This window comes from Carassius carassius, chromosome 20, assembly GCF_963082965.1.
Source record: "Carassius carassius chromosome 20, fCarCar2.1, whole genome shotgun sequence".
NCBI classification, from domain to species: Eukaryota; Metazoa; Chordata; class Actinopteri; order Cypriniformes; family Cyprinidae; genus Carassius; species Carassius carassius.
Window position 1 is genome coordinate 29,009,729 of NC_081774.1, and position 15,662 is coordinate 29,025,390.

Sequence of the window (15,662 nt, forward strand, 5' to 3'; positions counted from 1 at the left end):
CTCGACTCTTCTGTAGTTGCATTGTGCACCAAGACAGATGGAAAATTAAAAGTTGAGATTTTCTAGGCGACTCTCATTCCAGCGTAATAATCAACTTTACTGCTGTACCATGGGTTTAAAAACAAAATGTAAGTGTTCCTTTAATTACTTACCCTCATGTCGTTCAAAACCTAGAAGACCTTCGTTCATCTTCAGAACTCAAATTACATTTATTCATTTAGCAGACGCGTTTATCCAAAGCGACTTACAGATGAGGACAGTGGAAGCAATCAAAAACAACAAAAAGAGCAATGATATATAAGTGCTGAAACAAGTCTCAGTTAGCTTAACACAGTACACGTAGCAAGGGTTTTTAAATAATATAATAAATAAAACAGAAACAAAAAGATTACAAAGGTAGTTAATTTTTAAAGAATAGAATTAGTGCTATTAGGATATTTAATAGCATTCAAATTAGGATATTTTGAAATCTGAGAGCTTTCTGACCCTCCATAGACAGCAAGGTAACTACCACAGTCATGGCACAGAAATCTAGTAAGGACATCAGTAATAGTTCATGTGACATCAGTGGTTCAACCGTAATTTTATAAAGCATGAGAATACTTTTTGTGTGCAAAGAAAACTAAAATAACTTCTGATGTCACATGGTTTATTTTGCCGATGTCCTTACTACATTTCTGTGTCATGACTGTGGTAGTTACCTTGCTGTCTATGACGGGTCAGAGAGCTCTCGGATTTCATCCAAAATATCCTAATTTGAGTTTTGAAGATGAAGGTCTTGTAGGTTTTGAACGACATGAGGGTGAGTAATTAATGACAGAATTTTCATTTTTGGGTGAACTATCCCTTTAACCTTCATATTATGTTTATAATGGCCGTTAAATGTTATTATACTGCACTATTTTATTTGATGTATCATAAAACAATATTTGCCCATGTTTGAATACACTTTAAAACCTTGATTTGTGTGACTTAATATGGACAATGGTAAGAAAATTTTTTTCAACTAAAAACATCTATTTACAAACTTGTTTTTCTCATAAATAAGCCGAGTAACAGGGTTGAGGGAATTTATATTTGTATATTTTTATGAGATTTGTTGTACTTTAACTAAATAAAACATGGACATCTTTGGATCATTTAAATCCTTGATTTGTGTAATTGTAATTTAGCCACAAATATAAATATTGATTTAAAACATTATCAGAAAACATCTATTTACTAACATAGGAACATTAGCTTTTTTTTAAATCAATAAACAGGGTAACAGGGTTGAATGGATTGATATTTTAATGGGTTTTTGTTATTAACTTAAATTTGGACATGTTTGGATACAATTTAAAACCCTGATTTGTGCGTTTTTATTTTAGCATTGCATACAGACATGAAAAAATTAGCAACTCAAAATATTAATTTACCATCTTGCATTTCTCTTAAATTAAAATGGACTTTTTTTCTCACAGGGTTGAATATTTTAATATTTTTATGAGGTTTGCACTTTTGAACTAAAATAACTTTGGATCCAGTTGATTTGTGATTGAATTTAGCAGAAAATATAAATATTTTTTTAAAATCAACAAAAAAAAAATAGATTTAAATAGAATCAAATAATAAAAGAATGTTCGCTTGATGCTCCCCCCCCCCCCCAAGCGAAGTTGAATTTTGTTTTTATTATCAGTTACATTTTTATGGTAGGTTTGTACGTTAGTCAAACCATTTACTTTTTCATATTTTCACATATTTGTATCATTATTATCTGACACACATCTGTTTGTCAACAGTTAGCTCCGTTTAAGCAGCACACATCTGTGATGTATTTCCTCCGTCTCAGGTTCCGTTTGCTCCCTCGGGGCTGAAGGTGCGTTATCTGAAGGTGTTTGAGTCGAAACTCAACTACAGTGACCACGATGTGATTAAATGGGTGCGATACATCGGACGCAGCGGTATCTACGAGACGCGCTGCTAATGAGCCGCTGAGCAGAGGGACCGGCTCTTACTCTCATATAAATATACTATGTTTCCCTCCTTCCCCTCTCGTCAAGATTTGTGGATGAATTAAAAAGGCTAATTACAAAAAATATGCAAAATGTGAATCGTAGTTACCCGTATGTGTTTGTACGAGTGCTGTAATGAACTGATCCAGTGTGTGTGTATGTATCTGTCAGTCAAAGCCCAGCTTCCTGACTCGTTGTAGAAGGTCTTACGGGGACCACTGTCCATTTTGTCGTTGAGTATTCTCCCATTGGTCATCCTCTCAGTATCTTATCGCTATCTCTCTGTGACTGTTTAGTTCAGTATAAATAAATAATGAGGAAAAACATTGCGTTGGTGTGTTTGTCATTCAAAAACTCCTTTCTCTTCAGTTTACATGTAACATCTGTGTCTCTGGAGCACAAAAGCAGTCATAAGTAACTCAGGTTTATTTGTAGCAATAGCCAACAATACATTGTATGGGTCAAAATTATCATTCTTTCTTTTTTGCCAAAAACCATCAGGATATTAAGTAAAGATTATGTTCCATTAAGATATTTTCTAAATTAAAAACTTAATTTTTGATTAGTAATATGCATTGCTAAGAATTTCATTTAGACAACTTTAAAGGCATATATATATATATATATATATATATATATATTATTTATTTATTTATTTTCAATATTTGTTCTGCTCTGCATTCCTCATATATTACATTTTGGTAGTAAATTAGATGGTAGAACAAAATACAAAACCCTTTGTACGTTAGACACTATTTATTTGTCTTCCTGTCTCTGTTGACATCCTGTACAATCAAAGGCTGACAGGATAAAGGAAGGCAAAGTAAATAAAATAATAATCTCTCCTAGAGTCACTTAATTTGTGCAAAGGAAAAGTCAGAGGCTGGAAATACAGACAGTACCATAAAAATTAAGCATTAACTATTTGCATAACAATAGTTGAATTCTGACAACAGTGCGAGTCTGGACAGCAGTTTGTTAAATTTCTGCCTCATCAAATCATGAAATGAGACAACAGATCATAGATATTATAATCACTGGTGGTACAATCTCAATTTAAACACGTACAGTCTAAAACTGACCACTGCATATCCATACATGTAAATAACATTGATGACAAGCTCTGTGTTAAGGGTTAAATACAAGTTAAGCTTCTGTCATTCACCACAGTATGTCATTTTGTCCCTCAACTGATTAACTCTTAAAACAACTACATTGTATATAAGTCTCAACAGATATTCGATTTTCTGTTCCACTGGACACCGACTGCTGAGTTTAACCCACAATATTCCTTTTAAGTGGTTTGATTCCTTAACAATTATCAACAGTTCTGTTGGTCTTCAAAACGTGCGAGACTCATTATGCAGAACCTAATTATGTCAATTATCAAGCTTGAGTCCAAAGATCTAAACTGAACTTGGGAAACTAGTCCTTCAACCTATGTTTTAGGATATTCATGAAGAGCTCTTTAAAAAAAAAAAAAAACACACAATCACAGTGAGAGATAACCACGGCATTGTGCGGTGATGAATTTGCATACTTTCATTATTACAGTTAAAACAGACTCTTTAGGTTATTAAGCATATATTTTTGAAATACAGAGTTCAAATTTGGAATTCTGACATTTATTAAAGCATGATACACCAAATCCATGCAGACAAACGATCATTTTCTACTCCGTCATGCCTGTATAATATTGGCGTGTTTTTTTAATTTGTAGAATGATCACCACGGCAACACTGATTATGCACCTTGTGATACAGACAAATCATTTTAATCTTTTAGCTTTTATCTTAGTTCACCTTGCAGAGACATCAATCTCACTCCCAAGAGACACGACTTATCAGATGTCTAACAAATATATATTACGATAAGAACATTAAAACTGAACAAAAATGAAACGCATTAATACCATGTGCACTCGTTTTAAAGGGATACTCCACCCCAAAATGGACATTTTGTCATTTATCACTTACCCTCATGTCGTTCCAAACCTGTAAAAGCTTAGTTCGTCTTCAGAACACAATTTAAGATATTTTGGATGAAAACCAGGAGGCTTGTGACTGTCCAGTTGACTGCCAAGTAAATAACAGTGTCATGGTCCAGAAAAGTATTAAAGACATTATCAGAATAGTCCATCTGCTATCAGTGATTCAACCGTAACATTATAAATCGACGGTTGAACCTCTGATGGCAGATGAACTATTCTGACGGTGCTTTTCATACTTTTCTGGACCTTGACAGTGTAATTACTCGGCAGTCTATGGGACAGTCACAAGCCTCCCGGTTTTCATCCAAAATACCTTAAACTGTGTTCTGAAGACGAAACAAAGCTTTTATGGGCATTTTACGACATGGGGGTAAGTGATCAATGACAAAATGTCCATTTTGGAGTGGAGTATCCATTTAAAACCCGACAAAGCCCTGCCAAATTCAAGACGAGATGCTTGAGTTTGAGTACTCGCATCCCATCGCTTACAATGCCTTAAAACCCCCTCAATTTGGAACAGACTCCGTCGCTAACGCTCTAGACATCGCTCTGTTTTAACCCTTCATGTGTGTTAGTAATACAGAGAGCGAAACCGATGGATGGTGTGAGGATTGCTTCGTTTCTGAGGTTGGATTGCCAGTATTGGAAGACAGATGCGTGGTGCGCTGTGGCACTCTAATCTTCGTCGTCCTCCTCGTCTTCGCTGATGGCAAGCCCGCGGGGGGCAAAGGTGTAGCCGGACCGGGCGCTGTCGTGATGGGACAAGGGCGAGGAGGGCGGGGAGGTTTTGGTGAAGAAGGGCAGGTGGAAGGATGGAGACGGGGAGCGCTCGCGTGTGGGACTGCTGCTGGGGCTCTGCCGCGGACTGATGGCCTGAAGCATTCGCCCTTTACCCTCCTTCAGCATGTGCTTCTGTTAGAGAGGAACAACAGCACATAGCATTGTGACCCTGCACCACAAAACCAGTCTTAAGTGTCAATTTATTTTTCTCTAATTGATCTGAAAGCTGAATAAATAATCTTTCCATCGATGTATGGTTTGTTAGGATCAGAAAGTATCTAGCAGAGATACTGAAATCTGGAATCTGAGGGTGAAGAAAAATCTAAATTTTGAGAAAATCATCTTTAAAGTTGTCCAAATGAAGTTCTTAGCAATGCATATTACTAATCAAAAAATAAGTTTTGATATATTCATAGTAGAAAATACACAAAATATTTTCATGGAACATGATCTTCACTTTATATCTTAATGATTTTTGGCCCCAGCGACTTAAGACTGGTTTTGTGCTCCAGGGTCACATATGGGATATTCCAAAATGCGCATAAAATTAGGTGGATGGAAACATAGCTACTGATACATGAGGAGCAATGATACACAAGTGATAAAACAAGTCTCAGTTAACTTAACAGTACACGTAGCAAGTTTTCTTTTTTCATACTGTATAATAAAAAGAAAAGAGCATAGAATACAAGAAATATTGAATAAAATACAAAAAAAAGATACATTTTATGCATATAAGAATATTGCATCTTGAGTGTAACAACTATTCTGGAATCAACTGAGATTTGCGTCCCTGATGTGCAGTTTTGAGAGGCGTAGAGCATTCTGACTGTCACATACATGAGGACAGGATGCAGAGTTTGCGGTTTTAGGATATAGCTTTTGTTAAAGAGATACCCACCAATGCTCCCTCCGGTCCAAACATCTGCAGGAAGTTTCCGATGAACTCGCGGGACTTCTCTTCCCATTTCTGGATCAGGTCGATGCTCTTCTCCTCCACCTTCTGCACAAACTCTTTACTCTTCTCCTCCACGTCCTTCACCTTCTTCTTCACCTTGTCCACACGCTCCTGAAGGTTGTACTTCTTTTCCTGCGTTTCGGTAATAATGCACAGCAACACACCGATTAACAAAATCTCATTTCTGGTATCGACTCTTAATCTCGAGAGCATTTTCTGCTGGTAACCGAAGGCTCACATTGATGAAGCTGACGTTAAGCTCTTTTGCGGTGTAGCCTCGCTGAAGATTCCGTCTGACGTAGACGTCATAATCTCGTACGATGCGTGTGATGACGTCAGAGGTAGAAATGCCCTCTGTCCGTTGGGTCGGTGCGAACATTCCTGCGGAAGGTTTTAAAGATTAAGAACAAGGACATTTCGTTTCTAATCAACCAACGGATGTCTTCGTTAGCTCATACTCTGAAGTTTCAGATGCAGAGATTGAGCACTGCTTCAAAAACACACAGAGGTTATTTCTTGAAGCTGGTGTCCTCCTCACCTGCTTCTTTGATGTCCTTGTAAACATCATCACTGTCAGCTGAGGAGTATGGGATATCATCATGGGCCACAAAGTCAATCTTAGGTATCGAAAAACACAAGACGTTCATGACATGAAGACGAAATTAATTGACTCACCACCCCCTGCAACCCCTCTTCCTCTGACACTAATAAAAGTGAATATATAACATAAAGTGTGAGTGTTATACTACTGCGAAGTTCTCTCTCGTCTCACCCGATGCTTGGTGAGGAACTCAGGCGTGAGAGTCCACGGAGCATTTCGGACCACCTCGTCCACATAGCGACAGTGACTGACCGCGTCATAGCGTTCATCCTCGTTCATGACGGTGAAGCCCTTTAACTTGTGTGTGAGGTCATCACTGCACACTGCAGAGAGAGAGAGAGGATCTGAATGATCACTGTGTGCTCAGGACTGAAGCTGCTCACGATTACTTACCGCCTACAATAAGATGAGTGTTTGGGAAAAGGCATTTAGCCTGCATGAGAGCGCGGGCATGTCCTGAGTGAAACATGTCGAAGATGCCATCAGCGTACACACGCACAGGCCTGTCAGCTGAAACAATGAGAAGGACATCAGCTTCTGTGGGAACTACTTCAAGTGAGTATGAAAGGTAAACAACAGAAAACTAACTGTTTTATGTATAAATAGTACAATTTTTTTTATTATTATTGAGAAATTATGCTTTTTTTTAAGCAAGTATGCATTACATTTATTAAAAGTGATAATATTTCAAATAAACGCTCTATCTATTTATTAAAAGAAACATGTCAGTTTCCACAAAAATATGAAGCAGCTCAACTATTTACAAATAGATTTCTGAAGGATCATGTGGCACTGAAGACTGCCGAAAATGTAGCACGGGAATAAATTGCATTTTAAAATGTATTCAAATAAAAAATAGCTTTTAATAGTTACAATCTGACTGTTTTGATTGTATTTTTTATCAGAAAAATGCAGCCTCGGTGAGTATAAGATATGTCTTTCAACAATAGTGCTGTCAAACGATTAATTGCGATGTTTACATAATATACATGTATGTTTGCGGTGTATATTTATTATATATAAATAAATACACACACTTGCAAGTATATCAGAAAAATAAATATATAAATATATATATATATATATTTAATATATTTATTTATAATATTCATTATATGAATAGATGTAAATATTTTCAATATATATACTGTATGTGTATATATATATATATATACACACAGAACACACACATATATTATGCAAACAGAAGCTTTTATTTTGTACGCTATTAATCATGATTGATTGTTTTGACAGCACTATTCAAAACCATTTGAAGGTAGTACAGATTAAAATACAAACATTCAAAAAATTTGCAGAGTCATGGCCCAAAATATTGGCACTATTCCATTTTTGACAAGTAACGCAACAATGTTTCTTTCAAAATCTCTTTTGGCATCAACATATGTATTTCTTTTAGGGATCCACAGAATTGGCATATTTTAGTAAACGCTCTCTTTTTTGTAATATCGATGCATCAAACCTTTCTTTGTTTTTTTTTTAAACCAAGTTTCAGAAATCAATATATCTCAGTCGAAGGTCTCACACCCTTTTCATATTTCTCATAAGTTTCTACAGTGGTGAACGGAAACTACAACAAAATACCATTTGAAAACAACAATGAGGTATGACAAAAGCCTGGAATTGTTTTCAATTCAGATGTGTATCCAACTGAATACCAATAACTATGTCTGGAAGTGACATATGAAAGAAAAAAAAGTGGCCCAAAATGTCATTCGAGAGATGAGGGAATGTTATGAAACACAAAGGTTGTAAATACAGTAAGTTAGTTTGTTTAAAAATAAATGTGTTGATACAATGTTGAAATAATGCAAAAATGTTGCAAAACAAATATGGCCATGATTGTATTTAATGGCCATTGAGTTGACCTGAATGCAGCTATGTGAATGTGCAAATAACCTACGTGGAGTGCCTCTGCGAGCTTCCTCCATGGTGACGCGCTGATATGGCTTATCTTCCACTGACTCCAGCTGATCTGCATACGGAGCCGGGTATTTCAGACCCTGCGGGGCGAGAAGCATCACAGCTTTAGGGCTCAAACAGCATCTCTCACCTGTACACACGCTTACACCTTCATCTCACTCACCACTGTGCATCGCTTAACCTTCAGCGGTTTCTCAACCTCCTCTGCCTCTCCATTTGAACCTTCTCTCTTCCTCTTCCTGGACAGTCTTGCAGAGCTGTGGGCCTCCATTCAGGCTCTATTAACACACACAGGAGAAAAACAACAGGAATGATGATGATAATTAAAAGGCATTGAGTTGTACTCCATCTGGTCAGGTCCTCAGCATCAGATTTCCAAGGCTGTGTTAACCCTTCCTCATTCCAAGCATTCTTCACCAAAACACACAGCCTTGCGTCTCATCTGGGTTGAATGCATGAGTGAATGAAACAAAAGGTAGGAATGTGACCCGAACACAACATTACATCCATTATAGCACACTCATAACTGACACAGCAACTGAACACAACCCTGTTTTGAGATCTGACACTGATAAACAAACTAAACGAAGGCCAGCTCGTGTTTCAGGTGAACACAGATCAGCACTTTAGTTTATAATACAAAACAATCCCATGATATCAGCCTCTTATCTAAGAGTCCAAACGAACACACACACACACACACACACACACACACACACACACTATTAAGAGCAATCCTAGCTTTGCGAGTGTGTATATATTATAAGAGTGATTAAAAGAGTAATTAGTTAACGTCCGTTATAATGCTCCACATTCTTAACATGTTACTGGATTTCAACTTAGTTCTGAGATAAACATGAGAAACCATTGGAGGAGGGGTTTTGATACATTATGAAATAACAGTGGGAGTGTCTCAAAAAGTGACAGTTTAGTTCAACTACTCAATCAAACAGCTAACTTGAAAAAAATGTTTTGATCTCGTTAGTCAACAGACCAGCTGGCTCTTGTTGATGATCTTTAGGACGCGTATGAACATTAGCGGCTTACCCTTGTGTTTTAGTGCAGTTATTCGCTCAGACCGTGTTCAAGGTGTTTTGAAGTTGTGTGTTTCTTTAGGCTGAAGACTGACAGGAGTCGGAAGTGTCTTGTCTCGCGGTTTAAATGTTTCTGTGTTTGTAATCTCAGAGCTTCAGTTCCGATTTGACAGAAGAGACTGCGACCAAATGAGTTCGGTTCGGATCCAAGATGGCAGCGAAACCGCGACGTTCCAAAATAAAAGTCCTAGCATCGTCACCGCAAGTTAAAAATACGATTGCCGTTGATCGTGATATTAAATAAAAATGCAAATAATATATATATATATATATATAATTTGCATTCTTATTTTTTTCTGGTATAACTGTAAAGGTTTTTCATCATTCTCATGAGCCCAACCCAGTGAGTCTCTTGGTAACAAACAAACAAATAAATACTTGGACATTTCTCAAATTATATTTTATGTTACCTGACATGAGGGTAAATGAAATAGTGATAGCCAGACTGTCATTTTAATGTTAATTCAGATTTGAAAGTTAAAAGTTAAGTTAAATTCTATTTTTGTCAGTGTCAGTGGTCGAATGCTCAAGGTTAAAGCCTTAAAATTATTTTCTAGTCGTAAACGATTTTATACTCAAATATGTTTTAATGTAATTTTTCTGTTGTATGAAATTGTGTCAAATACAAATATATAAATTGTGCCTATAATTAATTTTTAAATTATTTTTATTGATTTTGTATGGCTTATATCACTGTTATTTACTTTTAAAAGATCTCAGTTGGCTGAGAGAGTGAACCGTGTGCAAAGCTGTAATCTAGACAAATCTGTTATTTATAAAATTTAGAAAATAGTTATAACGATGAATAAGCAGGTGTGTAAACTTTGATTGCTTGTGTAGGTTGAGGAAGCAAGTTTCAGTAATTGCGCTCAGGCGCTTTCTCAGTCGCCTACACTGGGTCCTTCATTCCTACCGAACGAGTCTTCTGGTCGACTGTCCACGTGGAGATGATGGGATTAAATTAATGGAACGTATGATTGTGTGTAGATTAAACTATATATTAGTAAAGGAAAGAGATTATTTCACCTTATCAGAGTGGATTCCGTACAGGACGAAGTACATTAGATGCTGTTATTAATTTAGAAACAGACATAAGAAAGGCTCAAGTTAATAAAGAGGTGGTAGTAGGTATCTTTTTTGACATTGAAAAAGCATACGGCATGCTCTGGAAGGAGGGGCTGTTAATAAAATTTGAACAATTAGGAATTGAAGGCAAAATATTTAACTGGATTAAAGATTTTTTTTTTAATAGAACTGTTAAGGTAAGGGTTGAAGCTTCATATTCCAGGATATATAAAATAGATAATGGTACTCCACAAGGAAGTGTGTGCAGTCCAGTATTGTTTAATATCATGATAAATGATGTGTTCCAAAATGTCAAAATAGATATAGGAAGATCTCTCTATGCTGACGAAGGAGCGATATGGAAAAGGGGTCGCAATGTATCTCATGTGACAAGAGTCATACAATCAGCGGTTAATGAAGTGGAGAAATGGGCGAACAAATGGAGTTTTCGACTTTCGGTGACTAAAACTCAGCTAGTTTGTTTTGCGAAGAGGAATCATATTCCAGAAATAAAAGTGAAGTTATATGGACAAGTACTTGAACAAGTTAAAGATATAAAATATCTAGGAATATGGATAGATTCCAGGTTGACCTTTAAGATACATATTCATAAGTTGATAAGTGCAAAAAAAGTAATTATATACTTAGATGTCTAACAGGAATAGAATGGGGAGCTAATAGGGAATCTTTATTAAGAATATATAGTGCACTGATTAGGTCAGCAATTGATTACGGATGCATAATTTATGGATCTGCTTCTAAATCCATGATTTAAAAAGTAGAAATTGTTCAGGCACAATCTTTAAGAATATGTAGCGGAGCTTTCAGATCTTCTCTAGTATCAGCCATACAAGTGGAGGTGGGAGAAATGCCTATAAGTTTATGCAAATTGAAATTAACTATGAATTATTGGATAAATGTAAAAGGGCATTCAGAATTACATCCTGTAAAGGACATATTAAAGGATTGCTGGGAATATGGGAAAAATAAAAAGTTTTAGTTGGACAGCAACTAGAGATGCTACGATTTTAGGTATTACAGAAATCTCAGTTAGTCCCTCTGTTGTAATGCCGAATATTCCTCCTTGGATGCTTCCTATGCCTCAAGTAGATTTTCATCTTCAATATATGGTTAAGAATGAGAAAATATCTAAGGAGTTTGTTGTTCAACAATATCTAGATCAAAATTACTCTTCAATGCTCCATATCTTCAGAGATGGCTCTAAAGATCCTATATCAGGAAATTCATCTGCAGCTGTATATATCCAAAGATTACAAGTCAAAATTCAGAAAAGGATAACTAATTTTGTATCAGTCTTTACAACAGAGCTAATAGTAATTTTATTAGCTATTCAATGGGTGGAGGAAGTTAAGCCTACTAGGGTAGTCATCTGTACTGATTCCTTGTCAGCTTTAAATAGTTTAATTAGTGAACAATCAACATCGAGGAAGGATTTAATCTATGAAGTACTTCTAAATCTTCTTAGGATTCAGGAAATGGGTATAGACCTGAGGTTCCTATGGGTACCAGCATATGTAGGAGTACTAGGGAATGAGATTGTTGATAAACTGGCCAAACAAGCATTGAAATTTATGTAAAATACAAATTCCACTGAGCAAAGCAGAAATAAAAGGAAGAATTAAAGAACACATGAATAAATACAATAAATATATACAATATTCAAAAACAAGTTGGCAAAGGGAGAATATGTTTTAACAATAGAAAAGAAGACATAATAATTACTCGACTTCGAATTGAACATTCTGGTTTAAATCATTCATTATTCACAATAGGGAAACATCAGTCAGGATTATGTACAACATGCAGTAAAGCAGAGAATATTGAGCATGTACTTCTACATTGTGCATTATATTCCAAAGAAAGAGAAGAGTTATTTAAGAAACTGAGAAACATGGGAATAATTAATTTTACTATATCAAATCTGTTAAATTGTGCCTCAGGGCAGACAAGTACTATGAGAGAAAATCTTAGGTATCTGAAGATAACAGGGTTGGAAAGCAGAATATACATTTCATATTAATACTACCGGTTGGTTTATTTATGTAATTGTTATTATTTAGTTATGTATTTATTTATTTATATTTATTTATTTTTATTTACTTCCTTCCCGTTAATGCTTCATACTCCAGTCCAGTTGGTGGCGGTAATACACCATAAGTTGGCTTGTCAAACGCCATTAAATCATACAAGAAGAAGAAGAGATGATGAGATGCGAGTCATCATCACGCGCTCTTAAAGCGGTAAAGACGGCTTCATTGTGTGGCATGTAAGTAGTGAGCATTTCAACTCCAGGTGTGAATCTATATTTTGTATGAATTTGCTGGTTTTAAATAACTTGATTAAAAAATAGAATAACGTGAAGCTGCAATGCAGGTTATACCTGATGTACAGTTCTCTGTCTCGCCTTTGTGTTGCCCGTTCATTTCCCTTTAGATGAATGTGGTGTCAACTAAGGCGCACAATAACTCTTGAAATGGTCTAATCTGTGAGAGAACACTCTAATTGTTCCTCTTGCTCGTGCTGTGCCAAGAACAGTGTTCACAATAAACTGCATTCATGACTCGATCATGTGTGTGAGTGCTTTAACATTCATATTCTGTCATTTCAGGAGAGCAGGCCTGCACCAGACACATGGACCGGCTTACATGACACCTGGTCTGCAGCTACATCTGTGCCTTTTAAAAGTGTCATGTTATGGACCACAATCGATGATGCATTTTACTACATAATGTAATCCATAAACATGCAAAATCTAAAATCCTGTTTATTATAAAGGATCTATATTTACTGAGGAGTGATGCTTTCTAGTTGGAGGTAAATTACCCAGCATTCAAGAACTAGTGATTGATAACTCAATGACAAACTTGATTTGTTCCCTCTTTTGCTGCTTTGTAATGATTTGTATGGTAAAAAGTGTTGCATGCATGACTTTGAGTTCAATAAGGTCTGACTTGTGCACATTGCTAGATTTTCAGCATTCATATGTTCATGCTGAGTCCGTGTTTCTGTGGCTTAATATTTCTTTTTCTCTTCCAGATGATGTTTTCTGTGTATGTGAATCTGCACTTCGTTCTTTTATAAATAAAACCTTCTGCTTCACAGTCTTTTCTCTTGTGTGGATGTTTTATGGTCTCTTGAAAATGTTTAAATGTGGTACACCGCATTAAAAAGTAAATAGTCCAAACTCTGTTTCCTTATTAGAAATAGTTGTTCCACTTTTCACTTGCGTTGCAGTTAACAAAAAAAAAAACTAGTAGAATACAAGAGTTCAATTCAGACATATTGCTTTATTAGGGAATTATTTGTGGTGTCATTTGGTGTCAGAATGATTTATTTGGTTTAAAATACAAACAATTGTGTACAAAAATTAACTCATTTTCTCACATTCATAAGATTTAATATTCATTATATTTAAATGCACTGAAACATTTGCTTTATTTTTAGAAATGCAAACTTTTAATGTTTATATAATCTTTTAGTGGATTGAACAGACCACAGTCTACATTTCAACCATCAAGGTTTCAGAGAAATATGAAATGTAGCCTCGTTCGCAATCAATATTAATTGAGCCACTGATGCTCTTTACCTGTGGCGGCTATTTTGCTGAAAAATCTTTATGAAATAATTCATAGGTAATATTTGGCTAATAAAATATGATCTTTTATACATTGGCAATTCACCAACATGCATGATATGTAGTCTGCTGTAGACATGAAAATGTGCATTTATCTAACAACTCTGAAAATCTAAAAAAAAAATAGTTTTTAGCATTACAAATGAGTTTTCTCATGTGCATATCTCAGATAGACATGACGCTTTTGATATATGGTCACCTGACAAACATTTAGCAGTTTCTTAGATAATAGGAATGCACATCACAGGTATGAATAAAATATATTACAGTGAAAAAAGATCTGACAAGTTTTCTGTCCACCTGGAAAAACGCAAGGTATAATTGGTTTACACTGTGTGAAAAAGTTCCATTTAAAGAACATTCTGGGAATTTCTAGGAGCATTTGATGTGACTAATGACCTTGAGCATTTCCAGTGTTATATGATACAGAAGCCAAATCTGCCTGCAAACCACAGTGATTATAAACCAGGTCAAGTCATTGTATCGTCTCTAATTTATCTAACCTACTTTAATGTGATTTATATACAGGTTGAGTTTTATCAAGAGATACAAATGGTTTCCTTAAGATTCGTAGATTGTTCAGATGTGTACCAACTAAACATTTAAAAACAAATAAAGAGAGAATATAAAAAAATGCTAGCTTTTAATATATATTGTTTTTATTAAACAAAATTCATTACGTTTGTTACTTTTCATATTTCACTAACAGCGCTGGGTAGTAACTGATTACGTTAAATCTGAATCACGCAGTCAGATTCCAAACATGTAGCACTGATAATTAGATTCTGTTACATTTTAAAATGCTCATAATCTGATTTCACAATTTTTTTTTTGTATATATTTGATTACTCATTAATAGCAATAATCCTATTCAAATGTTAGGTCACAAGTAATCTAAAAGAAATGTAATAGTCAAAATGCATTACCTAAATTGAGTAATCTAAATTAAACTACTGACTACAGTTTTCATCAATTTGTAATCAGTAACAGACTACACTTGTAAGTAATCCACCCAGCACTGTTCACTAAAATTTTGCAATTACATGCAATAATGATGTCTTAGGTTTCTTTTAGTTTCCCTAAAGGATTTGATAAATCTTTTGTCTGCAGACAAATAATAGCCATGGCTATTAGAAAACCAAAACACAAGTGCCCGTGCCCGTGCGCGCGCGCACACACACACACACACACACACACACACACACACACACACACACACACGCACACACACACACACACACACACACACACACACACACATATATATATTTTTTGTAGATATATTATAGCAAAGCTTAATGGTACGTATAATAAGATTTTAGAATGGGAAAACGCTTAAATTATAACTATTACTTAAACAGTTATTGTGTTTGCATTTAGATTATTAATATGTACTTCAATGACTCTTCATGACTTCTCTGGACATGACAAAGTTTATTCAGGTTATGTTGTGTCACAGGAACACCTTTTTTTCAGCAGTGCTAGTGTATGTGGTTCTAGTTGATATTAGACATATATTTAGATACATTCTCCATGCCTAGAGGACAAAGTAGGTGCGCGGCCCAGTTTACCCCACTCTCCAGA

The 15,662-nt window shown here is 35.5% G+C and overlaps 2 protein-coding genes, 1 long non-coding RNA gene and 1 other non-coding gene across 7 annotated transcripts in view; 3 read left to right on the forward strand and 1 right to left on the reverse strand.

The window, feature by feature from the left end:
• Positions 1–2,318, forward strand: part of ap2m1a (adaptor related protein complex 2 subunit mu 1a) — a 15,490-nt gene extending 13,172 nt beyond the window's left edge. For all 4 annotated transcript variants that reach the window (XM_059502452.1, XM_059502453.1, XM_059502456.1 and 1 more), the window contains one exon: positions 1,832–2,318. In XM_059502452.1, coding sequence (XP_059358435.1) covers positions 1,832–1,966 — 135 coding nt within the window. In that variant the 3' untranslated portion in view covers positions 1,967–2,318. The remainder of the gene's footprint in view (positions 1–1,831) is intronic.
• Positions 2,319–3,475: 1,157 nt separating this feature from the next.
• pcyt1aa (phosphate cytidylyltransferase 1A, choline a) lies at positions 3,476–9,513 on the reverse strand. The gene is made up of 9 exons (XM_059502418.1): positions 9,312–9,513; positions 8,428–8,542; positions 8,245–8,344; positions 6,717–6,833; positions 6,495–6,646; positions 6,261–6,339; positions 5,961–6,103; positions 5,666–5,854; positions 3,476–4,896 (listed from the first exon to the last, which is right to left on the reverse strand). Exons 2-9 carry the CDS (start codon positions 8,533–8,535, stop codon positions 4,660–4,662), a joined length of 1,125 nt encoding a protein of 374 aa, XP_059358401.1. The 5' UTR covers positions 8,536–8,542; positions 9,312–9,513; the 3' UTR covers positions 3,476–4,659.
• Positions 9,514–12,664: 3,151 nt separating this feature from the next.
• Positions 12,665–13,548, forward strand: LOC132096828 (uncharacterized). The gene is made up of 2 exons (XR_009422623.1): positions 12,665–12,714; positions 13,053–13,548. It is a non-coding gene; the product is annotated as an uncharacterized LOC132096828 (long non-coding RNA).
• On the forward strand, positions 12,846–12,981 carry LOC132097028 (small nucleolar RNA SNORA13). Its single transcript, XR_009422635.1, has one exon. It is a non-coding gene; the product is annotated as a small nucleolar RNA SNORA13 (small nucleolar RNA).
• Positions 13,549–15,662: the final 2,114 nt, after the last annotated feature.

Excerpts from the sequence above, each read along its gene's own strand:
- pcyt1aa (XM_059502418.1), bottom strand. The coding sequence starts at position 8,535 with ATGGAGGCCCACAGCTCTGCAAGACTGTCCAGGAAGAGGAAGAGAGAA. Across the intron at positions 6,647-6,716 it reads CACTCATCTTATTGTAGGCG|TGTGCAGTGATGACCTCACA; the intron begins GTAAGTAATCGT and ends CTCTCTCTGCAG. Across the intron at positions 4,897-5,665 it reads TTGGACCGGAGGGAGCATTG|AAGCACATGCTGAAGGAGGG; the intron begins GTGGGTATCTCT and ends CCTCTCTAACAG.